Source organism: Nomascus leucogenys, chromosome 13 (genome assembly GCF_006542625.1).
Source record: "Nomascus leucogenys isolate Asia chromosome 13, Asia_NLE_v1, whole genome shotgun sequence".
Taxonomy (NCBI): domain Eukaryota; kingdom Metazoa; phylum Chordata; class Mammalia; order Primates; family Hylobatidae; genus Nomascus; species Nomascus leucogenys.
The window spans coordinates 103,082,879-103,109,951 of record NC_044393.1 but is presented as its reverse complement, the minus strand read 5'-3'; the positions used below and the strand labels follow the sequence as shown (position 1 = coordinate 103,109,951).

Below are 27,073 nucleotides of genomic sequence, written 5' to 3'. Positions count from 1 at the left end.
AATCAATTTCACTCTCGGGGGTAGGGAATAGCTCTGCGTCCCCACCCTAAGACTCCCAAGACAAAATTCTAATTTGTTTTCTTGGACTGATTTGGGGCTTTGATATATTCGACTGGTTGCATCCTTCTCTATTACCCAGACTGCTGCGACCATGGATGCAACCTTCCTTTGGCGCACACCAGGCTCTTGAGGCCATGCATCCGTCTCAGAGGGGCCCAGTGGGTACTTTGAAAGTCTCCTGAAGCCTAGCACACTTTCTAAGGTGAGATGGTGGAGGATGAGCAAGAAAGGAACAATCCGAGTGGTAAAATAATGTTTTATTCCATGGATGAACAGACGCTACCATGCCACATCCCCACTTCCCTCCGACCAGATGTCGTGGCCAGAGCTGGCTTCCCCTTCCAGACCTAGCCGGCTTTGTAGTCGTTCAGGCCCATTGAAATAGCAAACGCACAGTCATGTAGCACTCGGATCGGTCCTGTTTGTCAGCACGTTGGTCCTTTCACAAATGGTGGTGAATCACCTTTAAAACACCCAGTGATGGAGACCTTCCAATCACCCTAACTCTAACGGACGTTCAGAGCTCACGTGGCTAAACCCAAAGCCCCAAACACCAAAATGCAACAGGGACTCATCTCCTCTGCTGACGTGATGCCAAGGACACCCCCGCAGGGCTGGGAGCTGGAGAAGTCAGTCCTGACATTCAGCTTGTCCACAAGCTCAAAAGGAAATGACGGTAATGGATATATTTCAAACTAGCACTTCTAGAGTCCAGATCAGCCAGAGTGTCAGCATGCAGGCTCAACACGGGGTTAGCACTGGCGGGAGGAGGCTGGGTTGACTGCACAGAGGCCTGACACACATTGCTTCCTTTATATACAACAGAATGAAATATACACTGGGAACACCGGCCGCACATTTGGTGGGAGTGTATCTTACAAGGCTAACGTAGCACATCATCAACCTCCTGCTCGTGGCAGGAAGGTCACGGAGCCACCCCCACGATGGGAGAGGGATGCGCGCAGGCCCACAGAACCCTCAGGACTCCTGTGGCCCGAGCACACACAGCAGGCCTGCGGGTACAGTTGACGCTTTGTCTTTTTTCTGTTTTTTTTTTTAAACCAAATGTCATGGGAAAGAGCTTGATACCATACCAAGGAGGACAAGGATGGTTGTAAGGACAGATGTAAATAGACAGTGCACATCTACAGCCAAGCCCTAGCACAGCTCAGTGGGAGAGAGGTTTTATTTACGTATTTCTTTTAATGGGTACTATTGGCTGTCTTCCCCCTCAGTGTTTAGGGACGTCTCCAAGACGTCTGAAGACAACCTGGAGGAGCGAGCAGTTACTTCTGATCTGCTTCTTCATCCAAACAAGAGCAAAGTCTACACGTGGACTGGAGAAAGGAAAGCAAAACAAGGCCAAACCCAAAACAGCGAAACAACCCCATGACGGAGACAGTGGAGCATCAGGTTAAAACCATAGAAAAATACGAGTTAATTCTATCAGGTTAACCATTAGCGTAGCTACAGTAAGACTCTGTACAGAAAAGGGTTTGTTTTCTTGTAGCCCCTCGCCATGTTGAATGTCCTAATTACAGGAAGTAGCAAGCCCATATATGAACACGCACTGCTAAAACAATTGTGCTGTAACTGCTGTGTCCATGGCACTGTGACATGAGACAGGGTGTGATGCTGCTAACGGGAACACAGAGGCTAGTGTGGGCGGGTCTCATGCTTCCGCTTGGTGGCTGGAATCTAGGGGCCGGTGTCCTGTGGGCTCGCGTGGGCTCTGCGGCCACTATCCTTTGCTCTGTTCCTTGGGGGAGGGGCCATGGTGTGCCGGTCTCTCGGGTGCCAGGAGGAGGCGCTGCTGCGGGGACAGAGTTGTCCCTGGTGCCATGGAGGCCGTGAGTGATGGCCCTGGGGAAGGAGCTTGTTTCCCAAGCAAAACTGCCTTCGGCATCCGAGACACACATGCTATGGAACACCCGGCCCCGCCCCGCCCCGCCCCTCCGAGGGAAGAGGGAGGGCAAGGAAATCCCTCAGTTGCATCTGGTTATAGAAAGAGCCACGTCTGTGCTTAGAGCGACCTGAGGTTAGTCCTCCTCCTCGTCCTCTTTCGCTGTGACTGTCGGCAGTTTGTCCTGGATCCTGAAGCATTCCACGAAGAAGTTGATGATGGACCGGTACAGATGCTGTTTGAGGCTGGAGCTGGTAAAGTAATGGCTTTCGTCCGGGTAAATCTGCAAGGAAGGCACGGAGAAATTACCCTCCCAGGCACGCCCCTCCCCATGGGACGGGAACGCACAGAAGGTGTGGAGCCTGGTGAAACCTGGGCCCCGTCCGGGGCTGGATTTTAGTTGATGAAGTGAGTTTCCTGACCATGCCACTCCTCATGGAAGTGCCTCTTCCTCCGGGGAGCTCTGCCTGGCTGTCGCAGTTAGAGGGGCGTCTCCTCTAGCGTGGACATGCACCACCCATTCATGAAGCCAACCAGCCTTCAAACACCGCCACTCCCCTGGTGCCTATCCCTCTCCAGGCACAGCAATGCTCAGTGGGAACTGGGTGAAAACATTGGGAAGCTCTTCATTCAACACTCTACAGTCCGGATCTGCTTGCTTGGATTTGCAACATGGATACAAGCCTGGGGACTACAGAACCACAGCCCAAGCTTTCAGGGTGTCAGGCTCTGAAAAGAAACGGAAAGAATTTCATGCCTGTAATCCCAGTGCTTTGGGAGGCCGAGGTGGGTGGATTACTTGAGGTCAGGAGTTCAAGACCTGACTGGCCAACAGTGGTAAAACCACGTCTCTACTAAAAATACAAAAATTAGCCGGGCATGGTGGGGCGTGCCTGTAATCCCAGCTACTCGGGAGGCTGAGGTAGGAGAATCACTTGAACCCAGGAGGTGAAGGTTGCTGTAGCCGAGATCGTGCCATTATGCTCCTATGCTCTCTCAGTTACACTCTGAGCATGGGAAACTCCCGTGGAAGGGCTGCATGCTGCCCTGGGTGCCCACGGGCCCGCCCCACAGATTTTGCGTCCTGTCTACTCGCTCCCTGTGTGACGGTGGATGGGTAACTTGCCTGAGCCTCGGATTCCAGGTGTGTCGGGTGGGAAGGATAATCGCAGTAGACTCCAGCTCATGACACTTTGTGAGAATTAAACAATCTTATAGCCATGACGTTCTTAGAACGAGGCCTGGAATGTTGTTCAGTCCCAGATGCCAACAGGATGATGGCTAATTATTCTACTGCCAATGCAGTGATGCCACCATCTCCTAGGAGCACCGTGAACCATCTGTGCACGTGCAGGGATTCAAAGCCTGCATCTTATTTTTTTCTTTTCTTTTTCAGACAGGGTCTCACTCTGTCGCCCAGGCTGGAATGCCACGGTGTGACCACAGCTCACTGCAACCTCAACCTCCTGGGCTCAAGTGATTCTCCCACTTCAGCCTCCTGTGTAGCTGGGACGATAGGTACACATCAGTAGGTCCGGCTATTTTCTAAAAACTTTTTGTAGAGATGGGGTCTTACTCTGTTGCCCAGGCTGGTCTCAAACTCCTGAGCTCAAGCAATCCCCACACCTCAGCCTCCCAAAGTGCTGGGATTACAGGTGTGAGCCACTGCATCTGGCCCAAAACCTACATCTTTCTGTGACACTAGACTGCCTCTTCCTGCCTTCCTTGTATGTTTTTGGTGGGTGAAATTCATCTTTATTTTAAAGTATTTATTAATGCTGTCATTAGGCTTTGATATGTCATTAAAACATCAAGTAGTACAAGAGGGTAAGGGGCAAGAAGCTTTCTCCTCCTGCCTCAGGCCCCCGTCTCCCATGCTCTTACCTGGGGGCTGGGCCTGGCTCCAGATGCATGGGGTGTCTGTGAAGGCCTTTGCTGTGCCCACATACATGTCCCTGGGTGGGTCCTGCTCCCTGATACCAGTGGAGCCTGCAGTGATGCAGGCTGCTCTGTACCTGGGGGATTCAGCTGGCCCCATATCTTGGGGAGTTGCCCACATGAGCACATACAGATGGACCTTTGGAGCTTCCATGGTCAGTGTGCTTAACACTGCCATGCAACTGCCACACTCACTATGAAAAAGTCTGAAATCGGAACGTCTTTCACAAGGAAACTCAAGTGTGGTGTAACCCCGTCCTGCCCCTCTTCATCCACACTAGGGTCCAACTCCCTTCTGGCTGGAGCTCTCCCTGCCTGATCAAGGCCACATGTGGTCCCTCCCTCCTACAGGCGGGGGTGCTGGAGGCCAAGGCAATGGTCAGCCCAGGGCAAGAGCTCTGTGAGGGAGGTGGGGTGCCTGCCTGTCATTTGTCCCCAAGGAGCCCTCCCATTCATGTTGGACCTGAAGAGACCATTGGGTCATACCTGTTCCACCAAAGGAGCAGAGGGCAGGAATGAAATGGCAGAAGTTTCCAGAGACAGCCCTGTGCATTGCTGGGAAGAGATCCCAGGTATGGGGCTGCTGGGTCAGCACTTGATGCTGTTGTGGAAGGGCCATGGGTTGGTTGTGGGAAAGTGAGTTCAGTTCTGGGAAGAGCACCCCTCTTTCACTACTGCCCAGCGACAGATGCCCCCAGGACATCCTGCCAGTGCGTAGTAATGTGTGGTGTTGGTCAGAGGGAAGCAGTGGGGCAAGGCTCAGGGCCCGCGTGCACCACTCTCACTAACCCAGAACAACAGTCCCACTCCCCACACCGGGATAGTCCCAGCCACACTGCTGGGTGGGGCGGGTGCTGCCTTGGTTCTTCTCACTGCCCAGGGGAGGGAGCGGGGCTGGGGTGGGAGTACGGGGTGATGGTTGTCCTAAAGGGATTTAAACCTGACTGAAGTACATAGCAGAGCTATCATTAATTATAAGAAAACGTTGAGCACGTGCTGATTTTCCAACCTGCTGGGACCCTGCTCATCACCGCCCACCACAGCACAGGCGTGTCTGCGCAGTAGAAGGCCCTGAACACCCATCAGGTCTTTCTCCATGAAAGGAATGTCTTGCTCCAGGTTCAAAACAGAGTAACATGCATACTGTACCTGTAAGCTGTAATTAGCCTTTCCCCGAATTAGTTGTGTAATGAGTTCTGCTGTGTGCTGGAAATGAATTTTTTCTGTTCAAAAAAAAAAAAAAAAAAAGAGAGGAAGACGTTTGTTAAAACTCATGGGGCCATCAAGGAGGAGGCTCTTACCAGATACATGGTGAATTCACGTTTTCAGTCCTTACCATCGGCAGTGGGATGAATGATCAGGAACTGCTGTTCTTCCAGCATGGACACTCGATGGGCTACCTTGGTCATCTGCACATGCGGGGGCAAGGGGACAGTTAGGGGGCTGCACTGCAGGGAGCCAGGTGTTCTGCTTGGAAACCTGACTGAGAAGGTAGGTGAAGTGTATTGAAAACACTAAGTTCCCGGAAATCGGGATGCCTTATATCTGCAAAGAAATGCAGGGCAGATCTCAGAAGCCCAGTGATATGGTTTGACTCTGTGTCCCCACCCAAATCTCATCTTGTAGCTCCCATAATTCCCTCGAGTGGTGGGAGGGACCCAGTGGGAGATGAAGGAATCATGAGGGCGGGTCTTTCCTGTGCTGTTCTCATGATAGTGAATAACTCTCACCAGAGCTGATGACTTTATAAGGCAGAGTTTCCCTGCACACGCTTTCTCTTTGCCTGCTGCCATTTATGTAAGATGTGACCAGCTCCTCCTTGCCTTCAGCCATGATTGTGAGGCTTCCCCAGCCACGTGGAACTGTTAAGTTCTCCACTAAACCTATTTCCTTTGTAAATTGCCCAGTCTCAGGTATGTCTTTATCAGCAGCATGAAAACGGACTAATACACCACACCCAGCTTTCCCCCACATTAACTCCCTTTTTGGAAGAGGAGGGGGTGGAAGAGAAGAACAGAAAAAGGAAGAGTTTCCTCCAACTCCAGGTAGCCTCAGAGGGGCATCATTTCACCTGGAGCTACAGGGAGCTGACTCCCTGGACGGACTCAGTTCCTTTGTCCAAGTTTCCACTCTGAAAACACAGCGCTGCCTCGGCCGGGAGCTCTGGCCTCCCTCCCTGCACACAGCTGGAGAAACGCCGTGTCTGACAGCTGCACCAAATCAACAGGTCTGACTCAGAAGGTCACATCAGAGAGGTTTTCTGCTCCTCAGTCAAGAGCTCACTCTCGGGCCAGGCATGGTGGTTCACACCTGTAATCCCAGCACTTTGGGAGGCTGAGGCAGGGGGATCACCTGAGGTCAGGAGTTCGAGACTAGCCTGACCAACATGGTGAAACCCCTGTCTCTACTAAAAATACAAAAATTAGCTGGGCATGGCAGGGTGCGTCTGTAATCCAAGCTACTTGGGAGGCTGAGACAGGAGAATTGCTTGAACCTGGGAGGCAGAGGTTGCAGTGAGCCGAGATCGTGCCACTACACTCTAGCCTGGGTGATGGAGCAAGACTCCATCTCAAAAAAAAAAAAAAAAAGCTCACTCTCCCCCAGCAGCACAGCTCTGGCTGTAGGGAGAGCCAGGAGTCCTGTGCACGTCAGGTATCCATGGACGATGGGACTGACTCCCCCATCAAATATCCTCTTACTTTCTTCCTCATCCCTCAAGTTCTATAATGGGAAATCAGGTGGAACCCAGAGAGGCCATGTTAAACTCAATCCATAGTCTGGTAGAAGGATCCTTTGGAGGTTTCTGAGTGGGCTTTGGTGCTGGTGAGGGAGAAGCACGACGCAGGGGAAGGCACAGTGGGCCATACAGCCAGGGCAGGCTTGGGGACTGTGGCAGAGGCTGACTGGTCTCATCACATTCTCTAGTTGTGCCCATACATACCTCGTACGCTCTGTTGTCAAGTCCGTGGAGGCCCAAGTACCTCTCAGAAAACGCAGAGGCTGCACAGAAGCAAAGGGAGGGAGGTTACCTCTGGCTTCGAGGCCCTGTGAGCGCAGCCCCCAAACTCTAGGGAGGACCCTGGGCCGGGTGCAGGGTGGGGGTTCAGGCTCATTCCCACTTGCCTGGCAGATTGTTGGTTTTTTAAAAACACCACCGAAATCATTTGGCTCTTTACCAGGGGCATCAGGCAGTACAACGGGAACCTTAACGTGTGTGAGTGCCGGTGTTGCAATTTTCATCAGCACCGCAGAACTTTAAGCAAAACCCAGTTAATCTGATTTCTAAATAATACATAGGATAACCTTCTCCTTCAACACTCAGGAAGGGCGTGGGTGGTAAGAGAGCATGTTTCCATCAAGATCTACTTATTTTTTGAAAAGTCCAGGCACATCCCTGCTCTTGGTTCTGCATGAGGCCCTGCAGTCAGCTGGGTGACAGGAGGAGTGTCAGGGGCTTCTCCCAGGGCTGAGGGTGGAAAGGGCTTGCACAGTGCCCCCGGCCTGCAGGGTAAGCTTGAGGGCGCCCAGGAGACAATGAAGAGGACTGGCTGGTTTTGGGCACAGTGACCCATCAAGACACGATGGCAGCTTTTATGTGCATTTGAATCAGACCATCTGATTCAGATTTATGTGCATTTGAATCAGACAAATCTGAAACAGCATGATGAAACAATTAAAGTCTCACTCAATTTGAAGATGCCACCCGCATTCCCGAGGGAAAATTCCTCTTAACATGATTCACATTTTGGACCAGGAGAGTTCCTGTATGAGTTGAAATTTGCACTGGAGCAAGCCCGTTGTGAAGGTGTCGGGAGACTTGGCTGTACCAGCCAGGAGGCTGCTGGGCCCACCGTGGTCCCTGCCTTGCTGGGCGGTGTCTACAGGGCTCGGCCAGCACAGCAGGGCTGGGGCTAGATGTGGCAGTGGGGGCTGGACTGGTTCCTCTAACCCGCAGGGAATGTCAGGCTCTGGCAGGGCTGCGGTGGACCAGCAGCAGGAAGCCCCCTCCGTTTCCACCTCACTTGCCAGCGCTGCTTAGGGTGGGGACAGCTGGAGCAAACAGCCTGGCTGCCGCGGAGCCCTGACCTGAATGCAAGTTCTCGGAGCCACAGAAAAGACCTCTCTGTACAGCCTAAGAAATGGGTTCAGGTCACAGAGCCACTCCCATTCAGAGAAAAAGGGTTAGGTGACCATAAGGAGGAGAATGCGGGAGCCTGGAATCCCCAAACACAGCAAAGCCCTTCTGTGCCTGGACAGAGGTCGGGTGCCCACACCTGGGTGGGCTCATCTCCATCTGGTCCCCACAGCAGGTCACCCTGATAGCCTGACCCCATCTCTGCCTTGTGCCCATGGAGAGCCATACTCCCTGAGGACAGGTGCTGGCCAGGTGCCATTTGCATGGCCAGGGAGACAGGAAGGCAGAGCTGAGCCACGTGGACCTCTGTTGAATCGCTCTGTGGTAGCAATTCCCTCCCAACCATCCCTTCCTTATCCGGTAACACCTGCCCACCAAATACCCATGCCCAGGCATAGAACTCAGGGCAGGGCCCTGCCTGGATTCTGGGAGCAGAGAAGGAGGGCGGCCCGGCAGGGCCTGTGGCACCTGCTCCCCTCATGCGCACCCTGGCTTCCTCGCCCCCACTGCTGCCAGCGGAGTACTAGCTGTTTCCAACTCGTGGTCTTCTTCATGGGGATGTGATTTGTAGGCATCTGGGGATTGACCACTTTCATTCAAAACATATAACCTGAGACCCTTCCCTCTCCTTCCCCGGGTTCTTCCATCAGCCCAAGGTGGTGACTGTGGCCTGGAGGCGCCTGTGGTTAGAGGGACGGTGGTGCTGAAGGGAGGGCTGTGGGGCCATGCCCGCAGGGGGCGGGGGCGGGGCCCGGCACTTCCTCCCGCAGGGCTATTTACCATAGAGCTTGAAGTCTGTTATTGGAGAGAGAGCAGAGCCGCAGGTGAACGTCTGGCCTTGATTTTCTCCCTTTGCTGGGAGGATGTAGGTGCTCAGGTAGCCACCGTAATCCTGGAGAGGGCGCAGAGAGAAGACAGTTAGGAGTCCTGGCGGTAACTCAGCATGAAGCAGCCTGGGGCAGGGAAACAGCCCCAGAGCAGCCAGTTCCATGCAGGTTCTCTCCTTTTACAAAATGTGTCACTTGGAAAGTTGCTCATGGGGCAGGAACAAGAGATGAAAAGCAAACTCCCTTCCAACTCAGCATTATGCGATGTGTGCCTTCTCCGCTTCTGGGCCTTGGTGTCAAGGGACGTGAGGATGAAATGCGACGGCGAATTGGAAAGGCAAGTGTGGACTGCGCAGGTGTAAGGTGCTGTCCTTCAGGCTCAGCGTCTCTCTACGGCATTTCTTGCTGCCTCCCTTGTCTGTGGGTGAGGCCAAGCCACTGCACACGATTCTGAGGGAGGGGCCAACAAGTGGCTTAGGGCGCAGGTCCTGGTCTACACATGCCCAGCACAAGGCCGACATGAGACGGACGCTCCCAGGTGTTCTGTATTCAGGTAAGTCCTAGATTCCTGCCCTTCCCTGCTCTCGGTGGGGATGAGGAAGCCGTACTGCAGTGCAGGCCTCCCCGGAGAAAAGCGCTGCCTTCTTGCCTGCTTGGTGCCTTCTAGGCTGGATGCTCAGACGAGCCGCAGCCTCCAAAGGGAAGACCCCGAGGGAACCAGGGGACAGCAAGTTACTGTGTCAGGTATGTGTGAGAGAGCATGTGACAGCGTGTGTGTGAATGTGTGTGAGTATATGGGTGTGTGATGTGTGTGTATAAACGTGTGAACATGTGCATGGGTGTATGTATGTCTATAAGCACATGTGTGAGCATGTGTAATCTTGTGTGTGCATGTACATGTATGTGAGAGCATGTGTGTATGTGAGCATGTGTATATGCCTTGTGAGCATATGTGTATGAGTATGTGTGTAAACTTGTGCAAGCCTGTGTATGTGTGATCATGTGTGCCTGTGTGTATGTGTGTATGTGAGTGTGTATATGCGTGAGCATGTATGTGTGAGAGCATGTATATGAGCGTGTGTGAACATGTGTGTATGTGTATGTAGTTGTGTATGTATGTGAGCATGTGTATGTAATCGTGTGAGTATAAGTGTGTATGGGTGAGCGTGTGTGAGCGTGTGTGTGAACATGTGAATGTGAACATATGTGAGCATGTGTATGTAATCGTGTGTGTGAGCATGTGTGTGTGAGCATGTTTATGTAATTCTGTGTGATTGTGTGTGTGAGCATGTGTATAGGTGAGCATGTGTGTGAGCATGTGTGGCATGTGTATGTAATCGTATGGGTGAGCATGTGTGTGAGCATGTGTGCATGTGTGAACATGTGAGTGTGAACATGTATATGTGAGCATGTGTATGTAATCGTGTGTGAGCCTGTGTGTGTATGTTTATGTAATTCTGTGTGATTATGTGTGTGAGTGTGTGTGAGCATGTGTATAGGTGAGCATGTGTGTGAGCATGTGTGAGCATGTGTATGTAATTGTGTGTGACCATGTGTGTATGTGTGAGCATGTGTGTGTAATCGTGTGAGCATGTGTGTGTATGGGTGAGCAGGTGTATGTAATCGTATGTGTGTGAGCATGTGTCTGAGTAGGTGTATGTAATCGTGTGTGTGAGCATGTATATGTGTGATCATGTGTATGTAATTGTGTGTGTGAGCATTGTGTGTATGTGTGAGCAGGTGTATGTAATTGTATGTGTGTGAGCATGTGTGTGTATGTGTGAGTAGGTGTATGTGAGTAGGTGTATGTGTGAGCATGTGTATGTAATTTGTGTGAGCATGTGTGTATGTGTGAGCGAGCAGGTGTATGGATGAGCATGTGTATGTGTGAGCATGTGTGTGAGCAGGTGTATGTGTGAGCATGTGTATGGGTGGGCATGTGTATGTGTGAGCATGTGTATGGGTGGGCATGTGTATGTGTGAGCATGTGTGTGAGCAGGTGTATGGGTGAGCAAGTGTGTGAGCATGTGTATGGGTGGGCATGTGTATGTGTGAGCATGTGTGAGAGCAGGTGTATGGGTGAGCATGTGTGTGTATGTGAGAGCATATGTGTGTGAGCAGGTGTATGTGTGAGCATGTGTGTGAGCAGGTGTATGTGTGAGCATGTGTATGGGTGAGCATGTGTGTGTATGTGTGAGCATATGTGTGAGAGCAGGTGTACGTGTGAGCATGTGTATGGGTGGGCATGTGTATGTGTGAGCATGTGTGAGAGCAGGTGTATGGGTGAGCATGTGTGTGAATGTGTGAGCATGTGTGTGAGCGTGCGTATGGGTGAGCATGCATGTGTATGTGAGTCTGTGAGCATGCGTGTTGGTGGGAGTGTGGAGTGTAGAGAACCCAGGTGCCTGACTGAGACCGTGAAGCGCAGGTCATGCCAAACTCCCCCAAGATCAACCATTTATGACCTGCATGATCGTTCCGGTGTGCTCCTTTAATAGGGCAGGGGCACCTTGTCTAATGACAATGAAAGAGGATTTTCATTTTCTGATAAACAATATTTATTGTCAGTGAACTCCACACGTCCTTACTTGTCATTCTTCGTTTTCTTTAAATCTCATTTTCCTGCAGGGCCACGTGGCCTGCTCTGGTTTAAATGAGAGACGGGCAATCTTCTGCAGGGGGGATTTTCGGTGTTGGGGGAGACCTGCAGAACATAACGCACAGGTGCCCCCTTGCTCTCCAGGTCACCTCTGGGTGCAGGGTGGCTGCTGCTCCCCTGGGCTCTGTGTCCCAGGTCCTGCGATGCCTGACAAAGGCTGCCGCCGGATCACTGGGGCACATGCGAGGGGGAAACAGAATGGACAGGCCGCAACATGCCAAGCCACTAAAAGGACTGATGCTTTATTCTTCAGAGGAGAAATACCAGTGTGCGGTCTACGGACCTCTATCTAAGGCTTGTTAAAACAAAACAGAGATGCTCATGCTCTGGAAGGAGGCCCGGGATCCACTGGGCAGAATGGCAGAGGAAAGATCCCCAGCACGGAGCTCGGACACGTGTCCTCGGCGGAGCTGAGTGCGGGGGTACAGGGTGTGGGGGTGCATCAGTTGTGCTCTGACAGGTGCACGGGGTCCCCTTTCCCTTTGGCACCTCGGCTGTCTGTGCTTCTGGACCAACTACCTGTTGAGAAAGCCTCTCTGTGTCCAGAAGTGAACTATGAAAGGCCCTGAGTGGGTGGACTATATGCAAGGCACAGAAAGGAGGCCAGGCCCTCAGGAGTGGCAACCATGTGCATTTGGGGCAGAGTGAGGACTGGAAAAGACTGACCACAGCCCAGGCTCCCTGCCTTTCAGCTGCCAGTCTGCTGGGAAGTCACTTCCAGGAGGGTGGGGAGAGGTGATGGCTACTGACACTCAAGTTACACCTCCCAGTGATCCAGTGGCTTCAGATGCCTGGAATGCACCTCTAGGGCTCTGTGCCCGGGCTCTGAACGAGAAGCCACCGGCTCTCCTCCTGACCGCCTCTCCTCCAGCAGGTAAGGAGGAGGTGTGGGAGGGCTCCTGCATCCCCTGCTCCCGGGAGCAGCCCACAGGGCAGGGCTGGGTCTCCAGCGCGTGCTGGGCTCTGAGGTTTTGGAGGCGATGACGTAAGAGGCACTGTGCTGATTACTTGTCTAAGCCTTCACCTGCGGGGGTGTCACGGCAAGGCCTCCTCTGCAGGACCTGCGCTGAGGGTCATTCTCAGAGGGAAGATGGGTCTATGCCGACTCATCTGTGTGCTGGCCTTCTTGAGATCGAGGCCCCAGGTCTAGGCTAAGGAGAATGAGGGGCCATGTACCAGGGCCATAGTAGGTGGCCCTAACTCCAAACCGTGGGCCTCAGCTACAGCTGAGCTGTCCCAGGCTACAGCCTTCTGACAAGGGCCACCAGGTGGGAGCAGCTCTGGTTTGAGAGTTCACTGCGTGACCCTCCCCACACCTGTGCTTCCGTCTAAGTAGACGTGGTAATTAACGTTGTTACTCCACATCAAGAAATCCAGAAATAGATTCCTGCTTCCCTTCTTTCCTGGCTACCATGCCAAGAGCTACAGCAGGCGGATGGGAGAAAAGTCATTAGGAACGTATTAGAGCTCTCCTGCAGGGAACTGGCTTCCCTTCTCTTTCCTTCCAGATAATGTAAAAAGAAACTTAGAAAAATGAGCTGATCAAATGAAACCTCCCACGGCTGGAATCACTAAGCACCCAGGCTCTTGATTTAAGAAAAATAATTACTTGCTCACCAGCAGATCACAGACGTTCTCAATAAATCAGGATTAGACCTGGGTAATGGTGCAGGCCACACTGGAACTGTGGGGCGTTCAGACCAGGGTGGCGCAGACTCACCTTCCCGAACACGGCCACGCGCGTCCTGTCAATGTACTGCTCCTTCAGCATCGTCCTGTGAGGTCGAAGAGGGGAGAGAGGGTTCAGTGCACATCCTGCTGGCACTTTGTCTCCCTGTGGCCCAGAGCCATGTTTTCCATCCATTTCAAGGATGAAAACCCCTCTTCAAATAAAAAGCAACCTTAGCATTCCAATATAATTATTTATGGCTTTTATTTATTTAGTGCCAAGTCAGTGTGTTCACATTAAAAACTCAGAGCACCCTTGCAATAACTCTGTAGCACTTCCAGGTATAGAAGCTTCTCGACTGCAAGCTGTTAATCCACAGCCGCAGAGCCCCCCTGTTGCATGGGGTCCATCTGCTGCTATTGGGCCCCCACCCAGAGCCTGCGACTTCAAGCACGTGGGTGGGCTCTGGGACGAGCCTTACGGGTCGGCAGGGATGTATGGAGCTCTGGTTCTATGCTTCTGGGCTCAGAGTCAAGCCAGTGAGACCCCATTCCCACCTGCACAGCCTTCTGTTCCCAGTTCCTGGGAGGAGGCCTCTGTCTTGTACCTGTTTGGCCACAGAGGGATTCTTCCCATGAGCTTCCTGCTACGGCCCAGCCTTGGCAGCAGCCGCGTGGTGCTCTGGGCCTCAGTGCTCTGGGTCCCTGCCTCACCCTTGCTGGGACCTCACCCTTGCTGGGACCTCACCCTTGCTGGGACCTCACCCTGCACTGTGGTCTTCTGCTTCCCCCACCAAGTGGCTGGGGTCCTTCTGGTTTCTGGACCTTAACCAGCAGCAGGACGCCTGCAGGCTGTGGGCTTGTTGCTTGTTAGATGGAAATTATTGTCTGTCTCGATTTTACCTCAAGCCAAGCCATAATATCAAGTGTGGAGTTAGAGATATTTTTAGACATTTCCTAGTAAAGAGGAGAAAATATGATTTCTTTTCTCAACCCTTATGAGCTCCTGGTCGAGACACTGTCACTGTCCTGAAAATGAAAGTCAGATGAACAAGAGGAAAACCAGAAGAGGTTTCCTGGCGTGCGCTGTGTCCTCCACGTGGCGGGGGCCTCGGTTCCAGGGCCTCCTCTCAAGGCAGTGGCTTAGGGGCCCTGTTTACACAGTATTTTAACAAAGAGCCATAACTATCAGCATAGTGACCAGGCAAAGGAGGGAGCAGCTCCAGTCTTTTATTTATTTATGGGTTTTTTTGAGACGGAGTTCATTGCCCCAGCTGGAGTGCAGTGGCGTGATCTTGGCTCACCGCAACCTCTGCCTCCCAGGTTCAAGCGATTCTCCTGCCTCAGCCTCCTGAGTAGCTGGGATTACACCTGGCTAATTTTTGTGTTTTTTAATAGAGAAGGGGTTTCACCATGCTGGCCAGCTGGTCTTGATTGAACTCCTGGCCTCAGGTGATCTGCCCACCTGGGCCTCCCAAAGTGCTGGGATTACAGGCGTGAGCCACCATGCCTGGCCTCCAGTCTTTTAAAAGGAGGGAACCTGTGAGAAGGCAGTGCAATCTGCCCCCAGAGCCCCTGGCAACAGCTGGGGCCCTCTCTGGGCTGGTGAGCAGGTGCCGTCCCCAGGAAGGAAGGATGGATGTCCTGGCGTCTGGCAAATGGGTGGAGGCAGAGAGTCGCTGCATTTTCAGTGTCTTTCACTTAGCAGGTCTCAATATTTTGGGGATAATTATTTTGGCTTCCTCCACTAGCTACGTGAAGAAATGAATACAAAACAATGAGGCATTTCTGTTGTTCCTTAGCACGTGGCCCAGGGTGTCTGTGTGTGTACACACGAGCACACAGGACCCAAAAGAAAAGATGGTGAAGAAAATCACAAGTCAAGCCCGGAGACAACCCGTCTCCAGGAGGCAGGAGCCCACTGGCCCTAGCCGGGTTTACACAGCTGCCCGCCGCCTTCCACAGCTCATCTCAGCTGCTCGTGGGAGGCTGGCCCTGTGGGCTCCGGTGAGGATACGGTGGCGGTGGACGGGGGAACTGTGGGAGTGGGAGGAGTCAGGCTAATGCATCGGCCTCCTGATTTTAGGTTTCTGATCAAATTGGGCTATTTCTTTCTAATGAATGAAAATGCAGACCTCATTCCTAGGGAGAGCTGAGGGAGGCTTTCTATGGCTTGGTGCCACCGGGCATCAGCTTCCTAAGAAAGTCTGTGCTTTGGCAGCGGCTCTAAGCTTTGCCGTTGCCCACGCGCTCCCATTCTTAGAGCTTCGGTGGTTCAGGAGTTGGCATTATTGACTCTTTTTCCAGAACAGGCTCTGCCTTGTTTTGGAACAGATGGTTGGGCCCATTCCTTCTTTTTAGGGCACGACGCGTGTGTGAAACACCTTTGCCCTCTGATTCCTGTGCTCTTTGGGGAAGATGCCAGGCAGAGCCAAGTGTTGAAGGGGAGCCTGAGGGTGCTGTGACCTTCCGCTGGGCCTGGCCTTGATGGCGGGGAGGCCCCGGGCTTCCGAACCTCCCTGGGAGGAGATAGAGCAGGTGGGACGAGGAAAGAGCAGGAGATGGCGGGGGAAGCCACGCACAAGTGGAAAAGACCCAAAGGAGGGGGTCCAGGAAGCCAGGAGAGCCCTCAAGCCCCTACCCAGGAAGCCAGGCCCACTCCACTCCAGAGCGCAGCCTGGGCCGGCTTCCGTGTCCTGGGAGTCCTCTGTGGCTGGCACTGCCCGCTGCTGACCCAGCAGCCACCCACCCATCCTCCTTCCACACTGAACCCCAGCATTCCCTTGTCACCCCATGTCCTCTGCTCAGAGACTGGCCCCACACTGGTGTCAGGCGGACCCACTTGGTCTCTGGGGAGCTGCCTGCACCTGTCTCACTGGTGGCAGGTTCTGGAATGGGCAGGGGAGGGCCAGGGAGATGGAAGGAGAGGCTTGCTGTCTGCTTCTGAGGAGACTTCCTTCCTTTCTGGAAGTTTCTAAAAGTGGTTCCCTCCCCAAGCTGCTGGAGGTAGATGAAGAAGCATGGAGCCAGGTGCTACTGAGGGCCATCCCGTGACCTGAGGGCTCGGCTTAGGACGAGACCATCATGGCTGGCTGGGCGGAGAGACGGAGAGAGCCTGGGTCTTCTGTTGGTGTCTGGATTCATCAACCCTGAGGCCTGGCATCCCTGTGTCTTTCGTAGCCAATATAGTTCCTTATTTGAGGTGTGTGTGTGTGTGTGTGTGTATGTGTGTGTGTATGTGTGTGTGTATGTGTGTGTGTATGTGTGTGTATGTGTGTATGTGTGTGTATGTGTGTGTATGTGTGTGTGTATGTGTGTGTGTGTATGTGTGTGTATGTGTGTGTGTGTGTATGTGTGTGTATGTGTGTGTGTGTGTATGTGTATGTGTGTGTGTGTGTGTGTGTGTGTGCGCACGCACATGTATTGTTGTAGTCATTGACTTCCAGGCAAAGGCATCCTGGCAGACGCTCCTTCCCGGAGTATCTGAGTCCTGAGAGCTCTCCCGCTCTGTATTTCCCACCTGCAGCACGGGGTTCTGAAGCAACTGCTTTGTCTGCCATCACCTAGCTCATAGCTCCCTGGGGGAGGAGCGGGGCCATTCATTCACACACTCATTGTTTTCCATTGAAAGACCATTTACTGAGTACATACCAGGGGCCATCAATCTTTTTCAAAATCAGAAGAAATGTTTTGAAAGTCAGTTGAGTAAAAATTTCCAAACGCACAAAGCACCCTGGTATAATAGGTACAGAGATGTCAGGTTTCCTATCATCCTCCAGTCAATAAACGTGTACTGAGCTGGGCTCTGTGCTCCACCCTCCTCATGTGCCCGGGCCCAGCCTCACGCTCCCCGGCCCATGACGGTGATGATCATGGTCACGGCGGGGGTCCCTGGTAGGTGCGCTTCTCCCTGCCTTCTTGTCATTCCCAGAACCTGAGTCCGCAGTCTGCTGAGTTGTTCCTGCAGCGTCTCTAAGGGGTGAAGTTAGAGTAAGCGCTGCAGTCCTCTGTGCCATCAGACTGTGAAAACTGCTTCTACAAAATGAGCCTGAAGGCCAGCTGCAGCCTGGTGCAGTGTCTTGATGTCTTTTTTTATTTCCAGTGCAACAATAAGATTCAAGAAGTCATTTGGAGCATCGGCCCCTTGGTGCTAAGCCTCCTTTTGTTTTCTGTGATGTCGGTTGCTCTTGCTGAGTCAGTGATAGGGATGCACAGGAATGACAGAATAAAAGCCTGCCCTTCCTCAGAGCCGGGGAGGGCATTCTGGCCCCACCTGGATGTGCATGGAGGTCCTGCTCTGAGTAACGAGGGTGACCCATTTCCATGGATCCAGCCCCATTCATATTCCTTCCCTTTTTCTGTCCTTCCTTCGTGATCTCTTCTGTCCTCCCCTTGGGATAATTGGCAAAGACACGCATGGACACTGGCCCAGGTCAGTGACCACAGCGCAGAAAAGCCAAGCAGACCCAACTGGCGATTTCTAGCCTCTTGTTTTAGTCAACTCAACAATCTACCCTGCAGTGGGAAAACTAGTTATAAACGTCCCTTGGAGAAGATTCCTAACAGTTTCCTTTGAAACTTGCTTTGGAATGGCCAAGAGATTTTAGGCAAGAGCAAATTGCATGCAAAATGTGTGCACGGAGAAAAAGCATTCCCGCGCTGTGACTGCGGCACTGCCCCCATGAGGAGCCCCGTCCCCTCCCGGCCTCTCCTGCTTCCCGGGCGGGTGCTCACCGCACGGCCTCCATCTGGTCCTTCTCCTCCAGCAAACCTAGCCGCCGCCTCACTTCGTGCAGGAGTTTGGTCCCTTGGAAGCCACTGCCGCGGCCGTCACACTTCACCACCACCGCGCCGTGGCTGCTCACCATCACCGTCTCCCAGCTCACCTCGAACTTCTCAGCCACGCTCTGGCTCCCCGGGGTGCCATCCCTGGAAAGAGAGGCCCGGGCTCAGCAGGCCTGCTACGTGGTGGGTGGCGGCTCGTCTAGCAGCCGCCACGTCAGATGACCCCCGTAAGGGATTTTACCCATGATCTGGCTGCCACACGCTCAACTCCACACCCCAGATTCTGCTGCCCCAGGCAGGTGAGCCAGGTGGTATCCACACCCCATAAGGCGAGGAGGAAGAGGAGACCTCCAAGAGCCTAGGGCACCCAGGGCCATCCCTAAACACACTGGCACTGTCAGGGACGGCCACCAAAGGGCATCTATTTGGTGAGGGAAACAATACAAGTCCTCCCACCTTCTCCCTGTGGGGACTTTCCCTCCATGGCAAGAAGGTTTCTCTTTCCTGGGTTCTAGATGCCCCTCAGTACCCATCACAAGTGACAAGGCTGCGCTGACTCTAGCCACATCCCTGGCTTGAAGACGTGGTCTGTCTCTTAAGTTGGAAGTAACAGCAAACCCGCCATATGGGTGGCCTTTCTCCCTCCCTCTCCTCGGAGGTCGAAGAGCCGTTGGCTCTGGGCAGTGTGGCCTCCGACCTGGGCTGGTGGCTCCCACTGTGCTCTCCTCCCAGCTCCTCATTTGCTAGCCCGGCACTGCTGGCTGAAGGGCATCCATGGTGGGGCATTTGGACCATGGTATTCGACCAGTGCCACAAACAGGGCTGTTTTCTTTTTCCTCAAACAGGGCTGTTCCCTCGCTTCCCTCCCTCCCTCCCTCCCTGCTTCCCCCCCTCCCTCCCCTCCTTCTTTCCTTCTCTCTCTTTCTTTTCTTTTCTTCTTTTTTTGCTTTTGTTTGAGACAGGGTCTCACTCTGTCAGCCAGGCTGGAGTGCAGTGGCACAATCTTGGTTCACTGCAGCCTTGACCTCTGGGGCTCAAGCAATCCTCCCACTATTGCCTTCCGAATAGCTGAGACCACAGGCATGTGCCACCATGCCTGGCTAATTAAAAGAAAAATCTGTTAATCTGTAGAGATGGGGTCTTGCTATGTTGCCCAGGCTGGGAACAGGGCCATTTTCTACGCAGGACTGGTTGTTCCTCATTGACCAGCATACTCATGGGTGTGGGGAGGTTTTTAAGTGATTTTCCCTCTTTCCGGGAAAAGGATGAATAGGAGAGAAAGTCAGCCCCACGTCCAGCCTGCCTCCTTGGAACAGCAACAGGGAGCAGTGCCCCTCCTGAGAGTGGATCCAGCCAGGTGACTGCTCCGGCCACCAGCACTCTCTCTGCTGTCCGCCAAGGACTGAGGAGTGGGCGGGGGGCGGGGGGGGGGCGGGGGCGGGAGGAGCGGGCCAGGAGTGGCGCGCTGGAGTGCTGCATGCTTAGGGTCCTGGTCAGTCATGGCGCCGCTCTATGTCCACTGTGCGTTTGTTTTCTTTTGGATTTTTTTAATCTGAAGCAGGGACTCAGGGACTCCAGATCTCCTTGCTATCACATTTGATGTCAGAGCGAGAAACAAACAGACACAACCTCCAAGGCAAGCTAGCAAGGCCAGAGCAAGTGTGCACCCAGGGGGTGGGGCTGCTGGCCAGTCCCGTCGGAGCTCAGCGGAGCTCAGCTGTCTCCATTGGGCACGACCGCTTTTCCCTCTGAAGGGAAAGTGAATCGTCTTGTAAACGGAAAAGCTTTTGGGGATTTCCTTTAAGATCACTGAAGAAGCCAGTGTACAGGGGAAGAAAGCTGGTTTGGAAGTCGTTAGCATCCTGGAGAAAGTGGGGAAAATCTGGTTTAGTAAGAGAAAGGAGGCAGGAAACGCGTGTGGTGTGTGCACGTGTGTGGGTGTGTGGGTCTGTGTGTGGGTGTGGGTGTGGATAGATGTGTGCATGTGTGCATGTGAGTGTGTATACACATACGTGTGCATATGGGTGTGCGTACGTGTGTGCTGCATGTGGATCCGTATGCACACGTGTGTGTATGTGTGTGCATGTGTGTATGTGGGTGTGTGTGTGTGCATGTGGGTATGCATATGTGTGTGTGCTTATGCATGCAGGTGTGTGTGCATGTGTGTGTGCATCTGTGTGTGTGCATGTGTGCACATGTGGGTGTCTGTGCATGTGTGTGTGCCCATGTGTGTGGGTGCGTGTGTGTGCATGTGTGTGTGCATATGGGTGTGTGTGCCTGTGGGTATGTGTATGTGTGTGCATGTGCGTGTGTGGATGCATGTGTGTGCGTGCATGTGTGCACATGTGGGTGGGTGTGCATGTGCGTGTGCCTGTGTGTGGGTGCGTGTGTCTGCATGTGGCTGAGTGTGCATGCGTGGCTGCTGGGAAAGTGTGAAAGCAGTTCAGATATTAAGGAAAGTGGGTTAATTGCAAAATGGAATCAGCTATTGGAATCTGTGCCCTGGGGCGTTTCTATAATGGAATCTTTTTGCTATTTAGGGACTCAGCCCTCAGGAAGGGAGCCGGGCAAGACACCAGGGTTAATCAGAGCTCCACAGGCGCCGGCGTTTACTCAGGGAGTCACTGGCATCCCTAGCACAGCCCAGCGCTGGCCTCTGCTTCAGCCGGCTCTCCCAGGCTACAAGGGATGCAGGAGTTTCTCCTGCTCCATGGTCTTGAAATGACAGACCAGGAGGTGCATTGGGGCATTTGCTCAATGGTCCGGGTGGCCCCCTCTGCACTGCCTTCCCGTTCGGTGTGAGCGCGTGGGCATCACCTAGACTCAGGGCTGTCAGGCGGCATTTGAACCTATGCACAGGGCACTGGGCCGGCTCCCAGCACTGAGTTCCCTAATCAGACCCAACACCTTCAAGGCATTTACAGAGCACAAAAAGTTGTTCTCAAAACTCAAACTGGAGGCTTTCTAAATGAACATAAGAAAGCTGAAAAAATTCTTTGCTGGTGAAGAAAGGGCATGCAGGGCAGTGGCCAGAAATGCCAGCCAGGCTCCAATTTGAGTGAGACCCACGGGCTCAGGGTGCGGGTCCCAGGCTCCAGCCAGCTTGTGTCTCTGTGTCTTGGGACCTGTCCCGTGCCTCCCTCCGGTGAGCCTGTCATGCAAGATGCCACTGTGATGATCCCAGCAGCCTCGCTTTATGGTCACAGAACCTGAGGCAGCCTGGGGAGAGGCGGTGGGTACACAGCACCCACTTTCCTTTAACCTCTGGGTGTCTCCAAGAGTCCTAAAGAACCTGACATTGGGCTAAACGATCTTATGTTTTCAGTTTGCAACAATATCATTTCTCCTGCTTATCTTTTCTTAAGAGTTCAATATTCATTTATCATGGGTGTCATGGAGCCCCACAGCGAGCACCAGGGAAAGACAGACGTGACGATACTTACACCACCAGGAGCAGAGGGTAGTGGGTGGTGTCGGTGAAGGTTGCTGGCTTCAGGATCTGCATGGGCAGGTCTGGGGAGAAGCAGAGCACAGCACGGGTTAGGTGGCAACGCTGGCCACGGGGTATCAGGCATGCCCTTGGTGACTGTGGGGGTGAGGGTGCTCTGGATGGGGCCTGAGGGGAAGCTCACAGGCAGAGACTGGCCCAGGGTTTTCATCCTGAGGACTCTGGCCTGCTGCACGGCCTTGGGCAAGTCACCGAACCTGTGTGAAGCTTCATTTCTCTGAAGCTTCCATTCAGTCTTGCATATGGGAGTGCACTGAATGCACAGAAGACTCGATGGCCTGGGCACTTGCTAGCAGCAGAGTTTCAGGCGGGAAATATGGTGCCCTGGGAGCAGGCAGACTGCCTGCAGCAACAAAGCATCTCTCAGCATCTGATCGGGGCTGCTGGGGATGGATATTTGGGAGCAGGGAGGCAGGGAGAGGAAAAGACAGAGTATGGGGGGAGACAGGGGGCCGCCTAGAGGGGAGAGGGTGCCAGCCCATGGCAGTGCCTCTGTGCAGAGCCGGTGGCTCTGTGGGTCTCGCTGTTGGCAGGTCTGTGCTGGGTGGCTCTGTGGCTCTGCCGCAGCCACAGCTAGAGGACGCCAGGGAAGGACGGTACAGCCCACTGGATCCCGCGGCTACCGAGGTCATTGGAGCTGGTCCTCAGCAGCATGAGATCCAGTGGGTGAGGGAGAGTGGGTAGGAACCAAACCTCAAAAACCTGCCTCACCAATTTCTTCTGTACCCCCCACCTCCCAACAAACCTTCCCATCCAAGTTGGAATTTATTTATTGGTGTTAACTACGACCCAGATTACCAAAGGCACAGCAATTAAATTGGAATTAGTGGCTTTTCAATACAATTACTACACAGATACACTGCAGGCTTGGGCGGCTGGCTGGGCAGCCAGCTCTGACCTGGCGTCTCATGACTGATTCGGGCTGAATGTTAATGGCTTGCAAATTGGCTCAATGGCCCAGGGACTGGCGGAGAGGCAGGCCTTGGACTTCATCATTTAAATTCCATAAAACACGGTCTGGGCTGCTCCCTGCCACTGATAAGCCCAAGGGCAGACCTTGGAAACCGGGTTCTGACTGGCTGAAAACATTTCGGGGGAGCCCTTCTGGAAGATGTCCCACTTTTCTAAAACATAAAAAATAAAGAAAAGCATTAGCCTCCGGTAGCACAAAGTGAAAAAACAAAACCAAGCCAGGTCGGTAGGGCTGACATCTTTCAGATTTCCTGCGATCCCTAAGGGGGTCTTCCTGATGCCAGGCTCATACAGGCGCCCCACATCCTCTCCTGGCATCTGTACCCATCTACCTTTCAAGGAAACCCCCTGCTGGACAGAGTGTGTGGCAAGGGTGGGAAAGCTGGCTTTGTGCTTCGAAAGGTCTTTTCTGCATTTCCTAAGAGGAAGGGATGACAGTCACACACCAGTGCTGCAGGCTTGGGAAGCATTACTGGGACAGCAGTGGGTAGAGTGGGCTGGAGGAGGAGGCCAGGCCTAAGGAGCTCAGAAAGGGATCTTGCCAGGGTGATGGCCTGGCCGCCAAGGCTGCAGAGGAGCCTCGAGCTGAGAACAGAGGAGCTTCAGAGACACGCCGGGGCAATGGTCTCTCCACTGGGCTGGGATAATACACACATTTCCTTCTTTTCTTATTTTTTGTGAGATGGAGTCTCATTCTGTCACCCATGCTGGAGTACGGTGGTGCGATCTCGGCTCACTGCAACCTCTGCCTCCTGGGTTCAAGTGATTCTCCTTCCTCAGCCACCCCAGTAGCTGGGATTACAAGTGTGCACCACCACACCCAGCTACCTTTTGTATTTTTAGTAGAGACAGAGTTTCACCATGTTGGCCAGGCTGGTCTTGAACTCCTGACCTCAAGTGATCCGCATGCCTCAGCCTCCCAAAGTGCTGGGATTACAGGCATGAGCCACCGTGACTGGCCATTACACACATTTCTTGGCCAAAGCAGATTGTCACAGCCTCCATTTTTTGTTTGTTTGTTTTTTGTTTTTTGAGACAGAGTCTTACTCTGTTGCCAAGGCTGGAGTGCAGTGGCGCGATCTCGGCTCACTGCAACCTCTGCCTTCTAGGTTCAAGTGATTCTCGTGCCTCAGCCTCCCAAGTAACTGGGACTACAGGCACGTGCCATCACGCCTGGCTAATTTTTGTATTTTTTGTAGAGATGGGGTTTTACCACGTTGGCCAGGCTTGTCTTGAACTCCTGACCTCAAGTGATCTGCCTGCCTTGGCCTCCCAAAGTAATGGGAATACAGGCATAAGCCACCATGCCCAGCCCTTGTTTATGGTTTTCTTGAATTTCTCTTCTTCCTCCTCTAGGCTGGGCATGATGGCTGACACCTGTAATCCTGGCACTTTGGGGGACTGAGGCAGGATTGCTTGAGCCCAGTAGTTCAAGACCAGTTTGGGCAACATAGTGATACCCTGTCTCTACTTAAAAAAAAAAAAAAAAAAAAAAGAATTAGTTGGGCATGTGGCCTGCCTGTGGTCCCAGCTACTCAGGAGGCTGAGGTGGGAGGATCACTTGAGGTTGGGAGGTCAAGGCTGCAGTAACCCAAGATCATACCACTGCACTCCAGCCTGGGGGACAGAGTGAGACTATCTCACACACAGACACACACAAAATTATTCTCTTTCTTCTAGACCATTCCCTACTCATTTCCTTCATGTCCCCTTCCCTGGCGTGGTCACCTTCAGGGTATTTTAAGAGAGAGAGCCTTTGGACATGTGAGTGTGTTGGGGGCAGGGGTGGGAGCGGATCTGAAGTGCATCAAAATTCCAGAATGTTCTGACTTTCAAAGGTGAATGCAATGTCCAGAAAAGTTGTGATAGAGCATAGCTTCCTATGGCCAAATGGCGGGGCCGGGAGTTTTTGGCCCAGACCTGTGGTGGGCTGCAGGGAGGGTGTGGTGAGCACGGGGGAGCGAGGGTCCCTGTGCGGGGCCCACACCTGGGCTGTCCTGCAAGCTGGGACTCCAGGGCAGCCTCCAGACCCAGCCACACTGAACTGCACTTGCCCTTGCCTAAGACCCCTTATGTTGCCCTCGTCTCTGGATTGCACTGTCTCCTCTTGTGAGCCCACCTGATGCTGACTCCAGGGACCATATTCAAGTCCCATGTTCCATGAGCATTCCCACACGTCCACAGTCTCATGCTCTTCTCTGAACTCTCGTGCTGTTTGCTTTCTGCTCTACGCAACGCAGCTTTGCAGCACGTACTGTTTGGGGGACCTGTTTTTGTTTCATGAGGTGAGCCTTGGCTCCTGCTCTTGGGAGCTGAGTCTGTTAGGTGGTTGTGTCTCCTCCAAGCTGCTGAGCACAAGGGGGCTGCCAGCGAATACGCTAGGCCCCAGGCGACATGCCTCTGTCTAGTATCAGGGAAGGGCAGACAAAGAGGTTCCAGAGACAGTCTGGGGATGGCAAACGCAAGGTGTGTGGCTCCTCCCCTCTGCCCTTTCAGCTCAGTGTTACTTATCAGCCTCAACACGCTTTCCCCCTGAGCTCTGGAAACCTTCCCTTTCAACAGAGAGCTCCTGCGGTTACTAACAGTCAGTCAGAGTTTGCACACGAGGGAAACCGGTTTACAGCCTCAGAGGTGATGGGTAAACAGTGTCTGCACGAATGATTCAAAGACAACTTCAAGGTTTGAAGTCTCAGTTATTCGACACCAACCTACCACCAAAAGGCTGCTGTGCATAGATGTGGGGAAATCTGGAGGGGGACAGAGTTCTGGGGGAAGACAGTGAAATCCGCTGTGGGCATTTTACACTTGGGGTTTCCAAGAGTAACTACCTGGTGGGCAGTTAGGACACAGGGCCAGCCGGGTTGACTTGGGAGCCATCTGTGCAGAGGTGGGAGTTGAGGCTCCAAGGCTCTGCCTCCCTCCTGGAGCTGTGAGTCCAGGTCCAGCTAATGCTCTGGGGTGTTCAGCGCTTAGCAATGCCTAGCACAGAGTTAGTGCCCAGGAGAACTTACCGAATGACTGGAGGGACAGTTCAAGGAAAGAAGGGCACAGGCAGAGAAAGGCAGAGAGAAGCATTTCCTAGGGAGTAACAACACTCAAACCTCCTTGAGTAAACCCCGGCTGCAAGGACGCCCCTCATCAGCCCATAATCCGCCAGCTGATGAGGCAGGAAGGACTTCAGATGGCACAGAAAGGGCATTTCCAGAGGGAAGAGGTTTTTCTGGATGGTGTCTTGACACGGTCACCAAAGAAGGAGAGCGTTGGAGTCTGTGATCTTGCTTTGAAGCAACTGTCAGCCTCTCAGGGAGAGAGATCTGTGCCCTGCTTTTTTTGGTTTTGTCACCAGAGTGAGCATCTTGGTTCTGAACACAAGACACTCCATGCCAGAGGAGCAGAGGGGCAAAGATACACCCCCGTGCTTGGGGAGCCTTCCTTGCACGGCGCCTGCTGCTAATGACTGCACTGTGTCAGAGCCCACATTTTCTTTTTTTCTTTCTTTTTAAAGGGGAAAAACGTAGTACTTACTATAATCATCAATCTCGATGTTCCTGTATTCCACTTTAGGCATCTGTCGGTCATTTATGGCCTTCTTGACATGTTCATTTGTTTCTAGGTCAAACATTTCTGAAAGAGAGGAAACAGGGACACGCTGAGACGCAGTGGTCACTCACGGAGGACCTCTGTGGGCCGTGGCTCTTCATGTGCGTAACCGCTACTTTCATCAGCCTCAGAGGTGATTATTATTATTTCGAGTGTACAGACCAAGAAACTGGGCGTTAAAAAACATGCCCAAGTTATGCGCTCAAGAGCCTAGACTCAAATCCGGAATTTGGGCGGATTAAAGATTCTCCCCACCGTCTTCGGCTTTCTCCTTCCCCCACCAGAGGTTTTTGTTCTCTGTGGCGTCACACGCACAGGTTTTGGTATGATTCTTCCCATGACTGCTGGTTTTAAGGAAACCTATATTACACATCTGTTAGGACAAATGGTTTTCCAAAAATTGTGGCCACAATAACCAGAAAAGGAAAGGTGGGTAGAAACTAGGCTATCATCTTTATTAAATGTTCCCAGAAATCAAATGGATTCCGGTCTGTCTCCAAAAACAGAAGATAAGCTGGTCTCTGGAGAGACTTTAACTTCGATGACTGTATTTATGGATGGTGGAGTCATGTGAGCCTCGCTTCACACTGCGGTGGGACTGGCCGTCCTCCCTCCGTGGTGGAGACCAAGGTCAGTTCTGCTCTGTGGTGTGGATGCACTGAACCTTTGTGCCTCAGGCCGCGACAGCACAGACATGCCCTGGTTACCTATTTCTTCAGATGCAAAGAAGTCCCCTGAGGAACCCACTCCGTTCATGTACTGAAATGGCCAGTCTACATCATTTCACCATCTGACGTGTCATAAAAACCACCCAACTTCCTTTCTCCCTTCTCACACTAAGCCTACACATGGGGATAACTCGTGGTTCATTGTGAAAGGGAATTTTTCTGCAAGGAACTTTGCCTTTGGCTCACCAAATCACTTTGAAGCAGCTGCAATTTGTGCATTTGTTTAAAGAGTAAACAAATTGATCACAAACAACGCTAGAATGGATGTCCGACCATCCTCCCATATAACT

General features: G+C 52.8%; 1 protein-coding gene across 5 annotated transcripts in view; it reads right to left on the bottom strand.

The window, feature by feature from the left end:
- Positions 1 to 302: 302 nt before the first annotated feature.
- The window catches only part of DPP6 (dipeptidyl peptidase like 6), a 1,188,326-nt gene continuing 1,161,555 nt past the window's right edge, over positions 303 to 27,073 (bottom strand). For all 5 annotated transcript variants that reach the window (XM_030826245.1, XM_030826246.1, XM_004090271.3 and 2 more), the window contains 9 exons: positions 25,981 to 26,079; positions 21,419 to 21,488; positions 17,925 to 18,119; positions 13,243 to 13,297; positions 8,817 to 8,928; positions 6,843 to 6,901; positions 5,238 to 5,310; positions 5,051 to 5,124; positions 303 to 2,246 (listed from right to left, as the gene is read on the bottom strand). In XM_030826245.1, the coding sequence (XP_030682105.1) occupies positions 2,100 to 2,246; positions 5,051 to 5,124; positions 5,238 to 5,310; positions 6,843 to 6,901; positions 8,817 to 8,928; positions 13,243 to 13,297; positions 17,925 to 18,119; positions 21,419 to 21,488; positions 25,981 to 26,079 (884 nt within the window). In that variant the 3' untranslated portion in view covers positions 303 to 2,099. The remainder of the gene's footprint in view (positions 2,247 to 5,050; positions 5,125 to 5,237; positions 5,311 to 6,842; positions 6,902 to 8,816; positions 8,929 to 13,242; positions 13,298 to 17,924; positions 18,120 to 21,418; positions 21,489 to 25,980; positions 26,080 to 27,073) is intronic.